This window comes from Neopelma chrysocephalum, unplaced genomic scaffold (assembly GCF_003984885.1).
Source record: "Neopelma chrysocephalum unplaced genomic scaffold, ASM398488v2 Primary Assembly neopelma1_180, whole genome shotgun sequence".
Taxonomy (NCBI): domain Eukaryota; kingdom Metazoa; phylum Chordata; class Aves; order Passeriformes; family Pipridae; genus Neopelma; species Neopelma chrysocephalum.
The window spans coordinates 2,090,012-2,101,375 of record NW_020897842.1 but is presented as its reverse complement, the minus strand read 5'-3'; the positions used below and the strand labels follow the sequence as shown (position 1 = coordinate 2,101,375).

Here is an 11,364-nt window from a genome sequence, read left to right as displayed (position 1 = left end):
GCCGACACCGCGAGCCGCTCGGTGCCGGCGGGAGGCGGGGAAGGGGCGGCCGCCCGCGCGGGGCCGCCGGGAGCCGTAGTCCGGGCGTGCGCAGTGCCGGGCGCGGGGCGCGCCGGGAGCGGCGGAGGGGCGGGGGCGGCGCCGGCAGCGGCGAACGGAGCGAGGAGCGGAGCGGGGAGCGGGGCCCAGAGCGAAGCGGTGAGCGGGGCCCGGGGGCGCCGGGGCGGCTCTCACCGGGTGGCGGCGGTTGCGGGCCCGAGCGGGAGGTGGCGGCTCCGTGCTCACCGCGGGGCCCGGCTGGTGTCGGCGCTGGGACGGGCGGCGACGGGATGGGCCGGGCAGGGCGCGGGAGCCTCGGCTGCGGGCCGGGCCCGGTCCTGCCGCCCGCGGTAACGGCGGCGCCCGGAGCCGTGCTCGGAGCGGGGCTCCGGCAGTGCCGCCGCTCTCGGGGCCGCCCCGCTGCCTTTCCGCTGCCGTCGGGCGGCTCCCGCTGGGGGCCAGCCCGGGGCTGAGGGCGCGGGGCTGAGCGGGGAGGCTGCGGAGCTGCGGGACCCCGGGGCCAAGCGGGGGCGCGCGGGGGGAGGCGGCGCCGCGTCACGCAGCGGCCGCACCCGGGGGTTGTCGGCCGGGACCGGCACGGGACGGGCTCCCCGAGCCCACCCGCCGCCTCCTTCCCTGTTTTCCCTTTCCCGCCCGGGAGCCTCTCGGGGGTCGGTCCCAGCGGCTGACCCGGGTGCGCTCCCCGCAGGCTCGGCATGGCGACCGGCGCGGGCACCGGCGGGACGGCGGCGGCGGCGGCCTCGGCGGTGGGAGAACCGGCGCACGCGGTGTCGCTGCTGCGGGGTCTGAGCGCGCTGCGGGCCGAGCGGAGCCTGCTGGACGTGACGGTGGTGGCCGGCGGGCGGGAGTTCGGGGCTCACCGCGCCGTCCTGGCCGCGGCCTCGGGGTATTTCCGCGCCATGTTCGGCGGGGCCCTGCGCGAGGCGCGGGCCGAGCGGGTGCGGCTGCACGGCGTGGAGCCCGAGTGCCTGGCGCGGCTGCTCGACTTCGCCTACACCGGCCGCGTGGGCCGGCTGGGCCCCGACATCGCCGAGCGCCTGCTGCGCGCCGCCGACCTGCTGCAGTTCCCCGCCGTCAAGGAGGCCTGCGGCGCCTGGCTGGCACGGCAGCTGGAGCCCGCCAACGCCCTGGACATGCAGGACTTCGCCGAAGCCTTTGCGTGCCCGGCGCTGGCGGCCGCTGCCCACCGCTTCGTGCTGCGGCACGTGGGGGAGCTGGGCGCCCAGCTGGAGCGGCTGCCGCTGCCGCGCCTCCTCTCCTACCTGCGGGACGACGGGCTCTGCGTCCCCAAGGAGGAGGCCGCCTTCCAGCTGGCGCTGCGCTGGGTGCGCGCCGACCCCGCCGCCCGCGCCCCGCTGCTGCCCCAGCTCCTGGCACACGTCCGCCTGCCCTTCGTGCGCCGCTTCTACCTGCTGGCCCACGTGGAGAGCGAGCCGCTGGTGGCCCGCTGCCCGCCCTGCCTGCGCCTCCTGCGCGAGGCCCGCGACTTCCAGGCCGCCCGCCTCGACCGCCACGACCGGGGGCCCTGCGCCCGCATGCGCCCCCGGCCCTCCACCGGCCTCGCTGAGATCCTCGTCCTTGTCGGGGGCTGCGACCGCGACTGTGACGAGCTTGTCACCGTCGACTGCTACAACCCCCGCACCGGCCACTGGCGCTACTTGGCCGAGTTCCCTGAGCACCTGGGCGGGGGCTACAGCGTTGCTGCGCTGGGCAACGACATCTATGTCACTGGTAAGGCACACGGGGTGTGAGGGTACCCGCTAGGGTGCAGATTTCTCTTGAAAATATGTGGGTTCTAGCAGTGAGACTTGGCCTTTCCTGGGAAGCAGAGAGCTGGGGACTCAGCTTGGGTGCCTGCAGCCTGCTGGCAGGCACGGACACTTCTGGAGTTGGTGCTGGATTTAGCAGCTGGTCTCAGTCCAGGAGCTATTTTGTCATGACTAATGCGGCTGAGCACGTGGGCAGAAGTCACAGATCTTGTAGTTAGAATTTTCTAACTGTCACTATGGGGGATATGGGTTACTTTAAGAGGGTTTTGAGTTTCTCTCTGTGAAGAAGGTGTTTGGTTTCAGAGCCCTGTGAATCACAAGCCAGGCCACGTGCTTGAGGCATAGGTGTGTCAGAAAGCCCCGGGTTCCTTAGCCAGCCCCCGTGAGTCACAGTACCTTCCTCAGCACAAATCCTGCCTCCTTGCAGTCCACTGGGGCTACAATTACTTCTGTCAAGGTGACACTGATGTATAAATTCAGCTGTTAATCTGCATGCAGATGCCTCCTTTGAACTACATCCCCGTAGCTGGAGCGGCAGCCCTGCACCAGCTGTAACAAACCCAGGAAACCAGGCGCTGTGGAACAGCATGCCCTGGGTGTGCAGGACACACTGGTAGGGTTTTGAAGGGCAGCTCTTACGCAGTTGATCAGAAAACTCTGTGTTCTTTAGTCACAAGCAGAAAACAAGGCTCTGCTTTAAGGGCAGGGTTGTAAAAATGGCTTGTTTGGTATAGATGCCCTTACATCCCTTGGGAGCTTCCTGGAGTGGTCCCTGGTGGGTCCGTGGAGACCAGTCCTGCCAGGAGCCATGTGCGAGGCTGCTGCTGGGGATCTTGGGTCATTCTTCTTAGTGTCAGTGTGTTACAGGCAGGGGCCACAAAATGGGAGAGAAGTGAGAGTTTAGAGGATGGAGGTGGTGAAACTTGAGAGCCTCGTTTTGATTCATGGCTGAGTATGGACTAGGGAGGACGTGGGAGAAATCCTTCCTGGCTTGCTGGGAACAGTGCAAAACTTGCATGAGAATTCTCCTGGCACACACTAGTGCCACCCCCCAGCACCCAAATTCTGCCCCATCGTGCAGCCCAGGGCAGCGGGAGGGGCTGTGTGCGGAAGGTGTAGCTGGAGCTGTAGCACAGGCGCTGGTGCCAAGAGCTCTCTGCCATCGCCCGTGGCTGTGCAGAGCCCGGCTCTGACCCTGTCGTGCTGTGCCACAGGGGGCTCAGACGGGTCCAGGCTGTACGACTGTGTCTGGAGGTACAATTCCAGCGTGAACGAGTGGACGGAGGTGTCGCCCATGCTGAAAGCCAGGGAATACCACAGCTCCACAGTTCTGGATGGACTGCTCTACGTAGTGGCCTCCGACAGCACAGAGCGCTACGACCACACGCTGGACAGCTGGGAAGCCCTGCAGCCCATGCTGTACCCCATGGACAACTGCTCCACCACCTCGTGCCGCGGGAAGCTGTTCGCCATCGGCTCCCTGGCTGGAAAAGAGTCCATGGTCATGCAGTGCTACGATCCCGACAGTGACCTCTGGTCCCTTGTCAACTGCGGCCACCTGCCCCCCTGGTCCTTTGCCCCCAAAACCGTCACGCTCAACGGCCTCATGTACTTCATAAGGTGAGTAGTGGGAGCCATCACCTCCCTCCCGTGTCCCCGCAGGGAGGGCCTGGAGCTTCCCTGGGAAAGTGTGCAGGATTTTGGAGGTGTTGGAGGGAGGGCACTGTGCTGGGACAGCACTGCAGTGCTTCCTTCCCCTGATGGTACTGGTGGGGCTACCCTTAAAATTGTGTAAAAATGTCTGAGTGTAACCTCGGGCTGGGGAACAGCCAGGTGTAAATCTGGCTGAAGTCAGCAGCGCTGCTTGGAAATTGGCTTCTCGGATTCCTTGGCTCCTGGTTCAGCCCCCCTCGCTGCTATAAATAAGTACATAAGCTCCAAGAAAACATTAAACTGTAGCACAGGAGAGGACATCTTCCGTCTCAGCAGCGATAAGAAGGCTGAAGATGAAGTGATTGGTCACTATTTTTAAGTGCCTTTCCAAACTGGGACTTAATTACCCATCTGAAGCTGTCCTGATGGCGCAGATACTTCAGTTATCCGCTTAATTAAAAATAAACGGGAAGGCATGCTAGGGCTGGAGCGTTTCATCTCCCTCCCTGTGTTGACTCTTGAGCAAACAGAGACTTCTGTGAGGGCCTCCAGCCACTTCTCTTTTTTTAATCTCCTCTTGGCTTTACATAAAGCAGCAGCTTTGGCCCAAGACCTTTTATTTGATCCCTTTGGGTCCAGCTGAGTGTCTTGCTGGCATCTCTTCGAGTCACCTGGTTTCAGTCCATCCTGCCGGGGTGTTGCAGCTGTTCAGCTCCTTGTCACAAGCTGATTCCATAGAATTTCCTTTTTCTTATCCCCTTTAAAATACTGATGGTTGACAGTTCAGGATTTCGGATTGCTTGTGCACCTGCAGGAGTCAGTGAGGAGGTGATCGGGGTCGGGTGTTCTCCCCTGATTTCATGTGCTGTGCATGGGCTGCTGCTCCGTGTAGAGCTGTGGGATAATCTTTGGAGGGCAGAGGAATAGGTAACAAGTAGAAATGGCAAATTCAATTTTTGGTTTGTTTTAATAGCTTAGACTAAAGCCTCTGAGTGATGATCCCTTGTGCTGGGACTGGTTTTATACCAGTAAATGTAGCACAGCAGTGAGGCTCAGGCATTCTCTGCTGGTCTGGAGCCGGCCCTGCCTGGAGCTGCCTCACAGCCTCTTGATTCCATCTGTACCAGAACTGTCTTGGAAGGACTGACAGCTCCTCTTCAGCTGCCCTGACCTTGTCCTCCTCACATTCTTGTGTCGGTGTCTCTGCGTCGCAAACGCCCCTCACCTGTCACTGTCGCCCTCCTGTCTGGCAAGTGGGGCGGGTGAGAGAAGCCTTGGGGGATTATGATGTCCCTCTAGCTCTTCTCTCATCCCACCCACCTAAATTTGGCAGTGGTGAAGAACTCAAGCAGAGTTTCTAGAATGCAGAAGAGTAATTTTGTGTTCTCTTCCCCAGAGACGACTCGGCTGAAGTGGATGTTTACAATCCAGCAAAGAATGAATGGGATAAAATCCCTGCCATGCTTCAGGTAGGACATTTGCCATCCTCCAGGGTGCCTTAAGTATTACAAATGGGTTTCATTTACCTTTGGAAAATGAAGAGCTCTTTTGATCAGAACCCCTTGCACATGGAGCGGATTTAAATGTACCGGAGTCATCAGGAAAACAAAGTCCTGAACGTGGCAGCGTGTCCGGGTGTTCAGCCCAGCGTGAGAGCTGTGGGCAGTGCTGCCTCAGGAGCCTGAGCTGCTGCTGGCAGGGATGGAGCCTCCTCCAAGGAGCAGCTGCCAGACTGCACCCGCCCCCTCAATCAGCTGCCAGACTGGGCAAACACCCCTGACCGTGGTGTGTGTTCATTGTTACTTTGCAGGTTCACGTTGGGGGAAGTGTGGCCGTGCTCGGCGGGAAGCTCTACGTCTCGGGGGGCTACGATAACACGTTTGAACTCTCAGATGTCCTGGAAGCCTATGACCCCGAGACACGAACGTGGAGCGTGGTGGGCCGGCTCCCTGAGCCCATCTTCTGGCACGGCAGCGTCAGCATCTTCCGGCAGTTCATGCCAGAAACCCCGCAGGAGGACGACAGCATCACGCTGGACAACACCATCAGCTTGAGCAGGCAGAACCAAAACCTTCACAACCAGAACCTCAATGAACTGCCTTAGCACAGGAAGCAGCCTGACATAAGTCCCTCATCCAGAACCTGGGCTGCTTCGGGAGAAGGCTGAGGCAAACCAGTGCTTGGACACAAAACTGTACTGATCACAGAGGAATGAGAACTCTGGCTGTTGGATGTGCTGCTGTGTGACCGCAGGCAGTGAGGCCTCTGCTGCCTCCCCCAGCCCTTTGCTGCCCGTGGGGACCTGAGATCCCCGGTGAAAACGATGGCACTGACCCGCGCCACAGCACCACCACTTACAGCTTGTGACCAGACACCTTTCACTAGGAGCTCCTTCACCCCATAGTACTTTGTTTGCCACCAAACTGCTTCCTTCAGTTTCGTTTTTGGGAGGGGTCTGTCTGGTAAGACAGTGGTCTGGCCACCCCCTCTATTCTGTGCCTCGGAGGGAGACAGGCTTTCTGTGCACGTGTTGGGATTGAAAGGTAGTTATTTTAGGGGTTTTTTTCTTCTTTTTGTTTGGGGTTTGCATATTTTTTGGCCTGTGTAAGATTTGCCTTTATACTTGCCCAAGTGCCCTGGCCAGGTGGGCTGTTTATCTACCTTTGCTGAAGAGCAACTGCGTGGTTTATTTGTGGAATGTTTCTGGAACAAGCAGAGGCCGAACCTGTGGCACAGCTCCCCAGGAGTGAGTGTCACATCTTCAGGAGAACCTTGAAGTGTGACAGCAGCTCAGGCGTGACTGAATGCATTTGCTTTTTTGGTCTTTTATTTTTAACCAATAGAGGAGAAGTCTGTATTTTAACCTGAATTCAGATGGAAAGCCCGCATACCCCATCACTGCACTCCTCAGCCAGGGGGAACCCGCGCTGTTCCTCGCTCTGGAACACTGACAGTGCCTTGAGACCCCTGGCCAGGGTGCAGCCTGTGGGCAGAGCCTGGCAGGGGGGACACTGGGGCCTGCGATTCGGGGCATCTGCTGCTTTTCTGGGAGCAGCCCGTCCGTGCTGTGCCTGCAGAGCCGGCGGCGCAGCCCGAGGTATTTCTGCTGAGCTATAAATAGTGCTCACTGCTGGACCCCTGACCCCACCCGCTGAGCAGCTACAGATAACTATTTATTTTTTGTAGAATTCATTGTGTTGAATCCTCCAGTACAGTTGAACTCCATCCTTTGAAACAAAGGCATTTTACATTTGCAGATAATGTATTTTTATTCTCATAGTTTGTTTTTAAATTTACTTGCAGCTGTCAAGTTAAATAAAACCTGTTACACAATTCTGTTGTCTGCAAAGGGAAAGGGCCTGGAGTGAAATTTTAGTGGGACTGTCTCATTCTGGGTACACTTAAAACAGAGCCTCTCTGCCTCCTTGGTCAGTAGAGGGGGAAGGTGGAGAGCACGGCTGAGACTGGGGGTGAGGGTACACACAGGGATCTCCCCCACCCTGGCACCACTCAGGAAATGGTTATAACTCCCCCAGCAACCCTGGATCGTGTTTTTTGGGACAGAGATAAGTCCCAACCCCTGACCACAGGAGCTCAGGCACTGTGTGGCTGCTGAAGTGTGTTTCAAGTGAACTTGCAGCTCCTCTATCTCGATGCTGAGCAGACACAGGTCCTGCCCCACCTTTAATGGGGGAAAGAAAGAGCAACTGACAGAAGCCTGACAAAATAAAGGAGAAATAAGGCACAAGTTTAACAGAGGAAACAATCCTTTCACATGCGTTAAAGGAAAGGGCAGAGCTGCTCTCTCTGGGGGAAGTTGAGCTTTAATCTTTAATCAGGAGCAGGGTAAGAGGGCTGGAGGAAAGGGGCTCCTCCAGCACCAGCTCCTCCGGTGTCAGAAAGTGATTCACAGTATGACACAAGCAGGTCAGTCCAATCCCCCTGCACAGTGCACAGACACTGACTGGAGTGGCCCTTTTGCACCATTTCTTCGTTTGACACTCAATCACATCATCATGGTGACTTCCCTGCAGTCTGGGGTGAGAGACTGGCAGGGAAGAAGGGGAGGGGACGGATGCACAACTCGAAAGAACAAGTGTGGCAGAGACTGGCTCAGCCCAACACTTTACTGTGTTTCGGTGGTAGGGTGGCTGCACTACGTCTCACAGTCTTCAGGAATCGTTGTCGTTATAATCAGAGATTGCTCAATCACGTCCGCCGTGGAGAAGTTCTCATCTGAGCACAGTCTCTGCGCAGGAACCTCCTCGGGCAGCGGCCTGTGGGCCAGTGACTCCACAATCACCTCGGCCGAGCCCACCTCCAGCTCTGGTGGCGGCTGCAGCACCACCATCACATCCTTCTCGTCCTCGATGATCAGGTTCCTCAGCTTCCGCTGCCGGGGGTTGTAGTTCTCCACGCGGTCGTGGATCTCCATGTGGCGCCTCAGGTGAGCCTGCGAAGGAAGGGATGCAGAGGGGCCTGGTGAGGGACGGCTCCCTGGACTGGGACGGCTCCCTGGCACAGCCCAGAGGCCCCAGAGCTGGGGAGGCCTCACCTGCCGCGTGAACTTGTAGCCACACTCAGTGCACTCAAACTTCCTCACGCCCTTGTGCCGGCGGATATGGACGCGCAGCTGTTCCACTGCTGGGAAGGGAAGTGAGAGCCCGTGGGCAGCAGCTCCACACTGTACCTGCTCACAGGGATGCCAAGCTGCCCGCGGGAAGGAGGCAGCTCCTGTGGAGCCCTGTGAAAGCGTTACCTTTGAACGTCTTCCCGCAGATGTGGCAGAAGTGGGGCCGCCCCTCCTGGTGCCGGCTGGCGATGTGTCTCAGCAGCGGCCCCTTCTCGGTGAAACGCTGCTCACAAAACTCACAGCTGAACGGCCGCTCGCCTGTGTGCGTCCGGTTGTGCTTGTCCAGGCTCGCTGCCATTATCGGGGGGAGAGGGGGACAGCAGCCAGTCAGTGGCATGGCACGTGCCCCCCATCCCAGCGACTGCGCCAGAAAGGCAAGTGCAGCATAAGCTCCAGGTAAAGGTCATGGGAAACACCAGCTTGATCCCCTTCTGTGCCACGAGGGCAGTGGAGGTGTCAGCCTGCACTCACAAGAGCATGGCTTTGCTCCTGGGGAAGCTGCTTTCTGGAGGTGCTGGATGCCAGAGCATGGCACTTGGCATGACCTGCCCCAGCAGCACCCAGGGGTACCTTGTGTCCGGAAGGTCTTGCCGCAGAGGTGGCACTGGAAGGGCTTCTCGCCGGTGTGTGTGCGCAGGTGCATGTTGAGGTTGGCTTTCTGCGTGAAGGCGTGGTGGCAGAACTCACACACGTAGGGCCGCTCATTTCTGTGGGCAGGGAAAACTCACCATGACTTCTCCCTCCACCGGCTTCAGCCCCTCGGGTCTCAGCCCAGCATCTCCAGGAAGGGAGCACTCCCTTCAGCCAACCCCCAGTCCTACAGGGGAGGGAGCACAGCCAGAAGAGCCAGGGTGACATAAGGGAGGACGTGGGTCACATCGTACCTGTGCTTGGCCTTGATGTGCATCTGCAGGCCATTGCGGCTCGAGGCCCTGTGCCCACACTCCTCACACACAAACAGCTTCTCTCCACGGTGCTTGAAGGCCTCGTGCAGGCGCAGCTCTGTCCGGGACAGAAAGCACTTGGAGCAGGTTGAGCACTGCAAGGCCACAGGAGAGGGGGGTTAGGGTACACCCACACCAGACCCACTTGTGCCCAACACCTGGCACTCCCCTGGCTGCTCCAGGGCCTTCCCACGGCAACCACAGCAGCACCCCTGGCCTCAGAGACACCCAGTGAGATGGGACAGCCCAAAAGAGGCAAAATGCTGGTCAGTGCTCAGGTCTATCAGCTGCTCCTGTACATAAAAAAGCCTGTTTCCAGCAGCTCTGTGTCCCCCTGCCTCACTAACAGAGCCAGACGGGCCATGGGCACTATTCCCCAGGTCAGGTGCATGTGCAGGATCATCCCCTCCCCGATACCCTGGTCCCTACCGCGTGGGGCTTGGGTGCACCATGCAGCTTTATCATGTGGCTCTGCAGATCCTTCTTCTGCATGAACTGCTGCGAGCACGAGGAGCACTGCGAGAAAGGAGAGGGAGGTCAGCTTCCAGTTGCCCCCAAAGAGTGGTTTCAGAGCAAGGAGGACCAGTGGGGGAGCAGAACAGATTCCTCGTAGGGCTGCAGGAAGCAGGTGGCTGTGGTGTCTCCCTGGAGCACATTCCAGCTCAGAGACAGGGAATGACCCTTAGTGGGCTGTCACAGACTGGGGAAGGAAGCTGGGGGGCTCGGCTCCCCGATGGGCTGGGCCAGGCTGCCCCAGAAGGCAAACGCTCACCCCCACTCTGTGCCAGTGTCCAGCAGCATCCACAGGGATGCCAGATGCCAGCACTGCTCACCTTGTATGGCATTTCCCCGGTGTGTGACACCATGTGCAGCCGCAGCTCCATCCGCCGCTTGAACACCTCGGGGCACGCTGAGCACGTGAACACCTGCAGAGACAGGGCGGCATCAGCTGCCAGGAGCCAGAGCCCAGCCCGGAGCCAGAGCCCAGCCCAGAGCCCACGGCTCAGCCCCTGCCAGGCACTGCCACCCAGACACAGCTTCAGCCTGCACCCGCAGGACCCGCATCCTGTACAGCACAGTGTCCTGGCACGCTGGAACACAGAGTGAAGGTTGTGTGGCACATCGGGCACAAGCTGATGCCGTCCTGGTCCCGGCCGTGGGGGTTCCAGCCACAAGGGCCCTGGTTATGGAATATGTGCCATGCAGTGCTGATGGGTGTCTGTGCAGAGCTGAGCACGGCCTGGGGCTCGGAAAAGGCTCCAGTTCCCTTCCTGATGGATGGCAGCCATGGGAGCTCCTGGGAGTACCTGTTCTGATCGGTTCATGCAGTTCCTGGCTTCATGTTCCATGAGATTCTCTTTCCTAAAGTAACATTTGCCACACTTGGAACACTCAAATGGCTTCTCTCCAGTATGTTTCCTGGGGGGATACAAATGGAGAACCCCATCACTGCCTGTCCAACAGCAGATGCACAGACAGGTGTGGGAGGACACAGGGAAAGGTGAGGCAGGTTCTTGCCCATGTCCCCCCAGTGCCACTATTCACAGTCACCCTAAAGCTGCTTTTACGTCACTTTCGGGGCCCCTCAGAGCGTGGTCAGGCTGTCAGTGCCCACCGTGCTCCGCAGAATCTTGATTCTGCAGGGCCAAGGTTTGCCCCCACACAGGACTGAAGCGAAACTCGAGACCTCATGGCAGGGCCCTGCCCTGCTTTCAGAAATCCAGCCCGGAGATCCTCACAGAGCTCGGCTACATGTTCCCCACAGCCCCCGAAATCCAGCCCAGCCCGGGCTGATCTGGCAGCCCACAAGGACGATTTGCCATTGCCCCCCTGCAGCCAGCACAGCCCCTGAGGAGCCCCCACTGCCACCCAGGACAGTCACTGCAGCTCTCAGTATGTTTCAGAGACACATAATCCCCCCCACAGGTCAGAGCACCCCCAGGGGCAGAGGGGACCCTCCTTTCCATCCCGGGGAATGGCGTTGGGACCAGCTGGCAAAACCGGGGCCGCCCTTTCCCCCCCGGGAAGGGACCGAGCCGCGGGGGCGGCGCATCCTCCGCGCGCGCAAGGGGAAGGAGAAGTCGGAGCGTTTACCTGTTGTGCACTTTAAGGTAATATTTGCTGAGGAAGGTTTTATGACATGTGGGGCACTCTACCGGCACCGCTGTACCTTTTCTGCTTCCCGGCGCCTTTCCCGGGGCGGGGGGGCTCTTTTTGCTCCGCAGCGCCTTTTTCTCGGAGAACTGCTCGGCGCCGCCGTCCCCCCGCCCGCCGCCGCCCGCCGCCTCCGCCGGGGCCGGGGGGG

General features: G+C 59.7%; 3 protein-coding genes across 3 annotated transcripts in view; 1 reads left to right on the top strand and 2 right to left on the bottom strand.

Moving 5' to 3' along the window:
• The window catches only part of PHF13 (PHD finger protein 13), a 9,850-nt gene extending 9,093 nt beyond the window's left edge, over positions 1-757 (bottom strand). The window contains exons 1-2 of the mRNA XM_027702117.1: positions 612-757; positions 235-508 (exon numbers count right to left, since the gene is read on the bottom strand). Coding sequence (XP_027557918.1) covers positions 235-508; positions 612-757 — 420 coding nt within the window. The remainder of the gene's footprint in view (positions 1-234; positions 509-611) is intronic.
• Positions 749-6,837, top strand: KLHL21 (kelch like family member 21). The gene is made up of 4 exons (XM_027702192.1): positions 749-1,791; positions 3,044-3,449; positions 4,879-4,951; positions 5,293-6,837. Exons 1-4 carry the CDS (start codon positions 756-758, stop codon positions 5,584-5,586), a joined length of 1,809 nt encoding a protein of 602 aa, XP_027557993.1. The 5' UTR covers positions 749-755; the 3' UTR covers positions 5,587-6,837.
• A 744-nt stretch (positions 6,838-7,581) lies between these two features.
• On the bottom strand, positions 7,582-11,362 carry ZBTB48 (zinc finger and BTB domain containing 48; the record flags this gene model as incomplete). Its single annotated transcript, XM_027702116.1, has 9 exons — positions 7,582-7,935; positions 8,038-8,126; positions 8,242-8,406; positions 8,686-8,822; positions 9,000-9,154; positions 9,489-9,575; positions 9,893-9,985; positions 10,367-10,478; positions 11,154-11,362. Coding segments are annotated over 9 exons (1,344 nt in total), but the record flags the coding sequence as incomplete, so codon positions are not given.
• Positions 11,363-11,364: the final 2 nt, after the last annotated feature.

Coding starts and splice junctions, on each gene's coding strand:
- KLHL21 (XM_027702192.1), top strand. CDS start 756: ATGGCGACCGGCGCGGGCACCGGCGGGACGGCGGCGGCGGCGGCCTCG. Junction 1,792..3,043: donor CAACGACATCTATGTCACTG/GTAAGGCACACG, acceptor GCTGTGCCACAG/GGGGCTCAGACGGGTCCAGG. Junction 3,450..4,878: donor GGCCTCATGTACTTCATAAG/GTGAGTAGTGGG, acceptor TCTCTTCCCCAG/AGACGACTCGGCTGAAGTGG.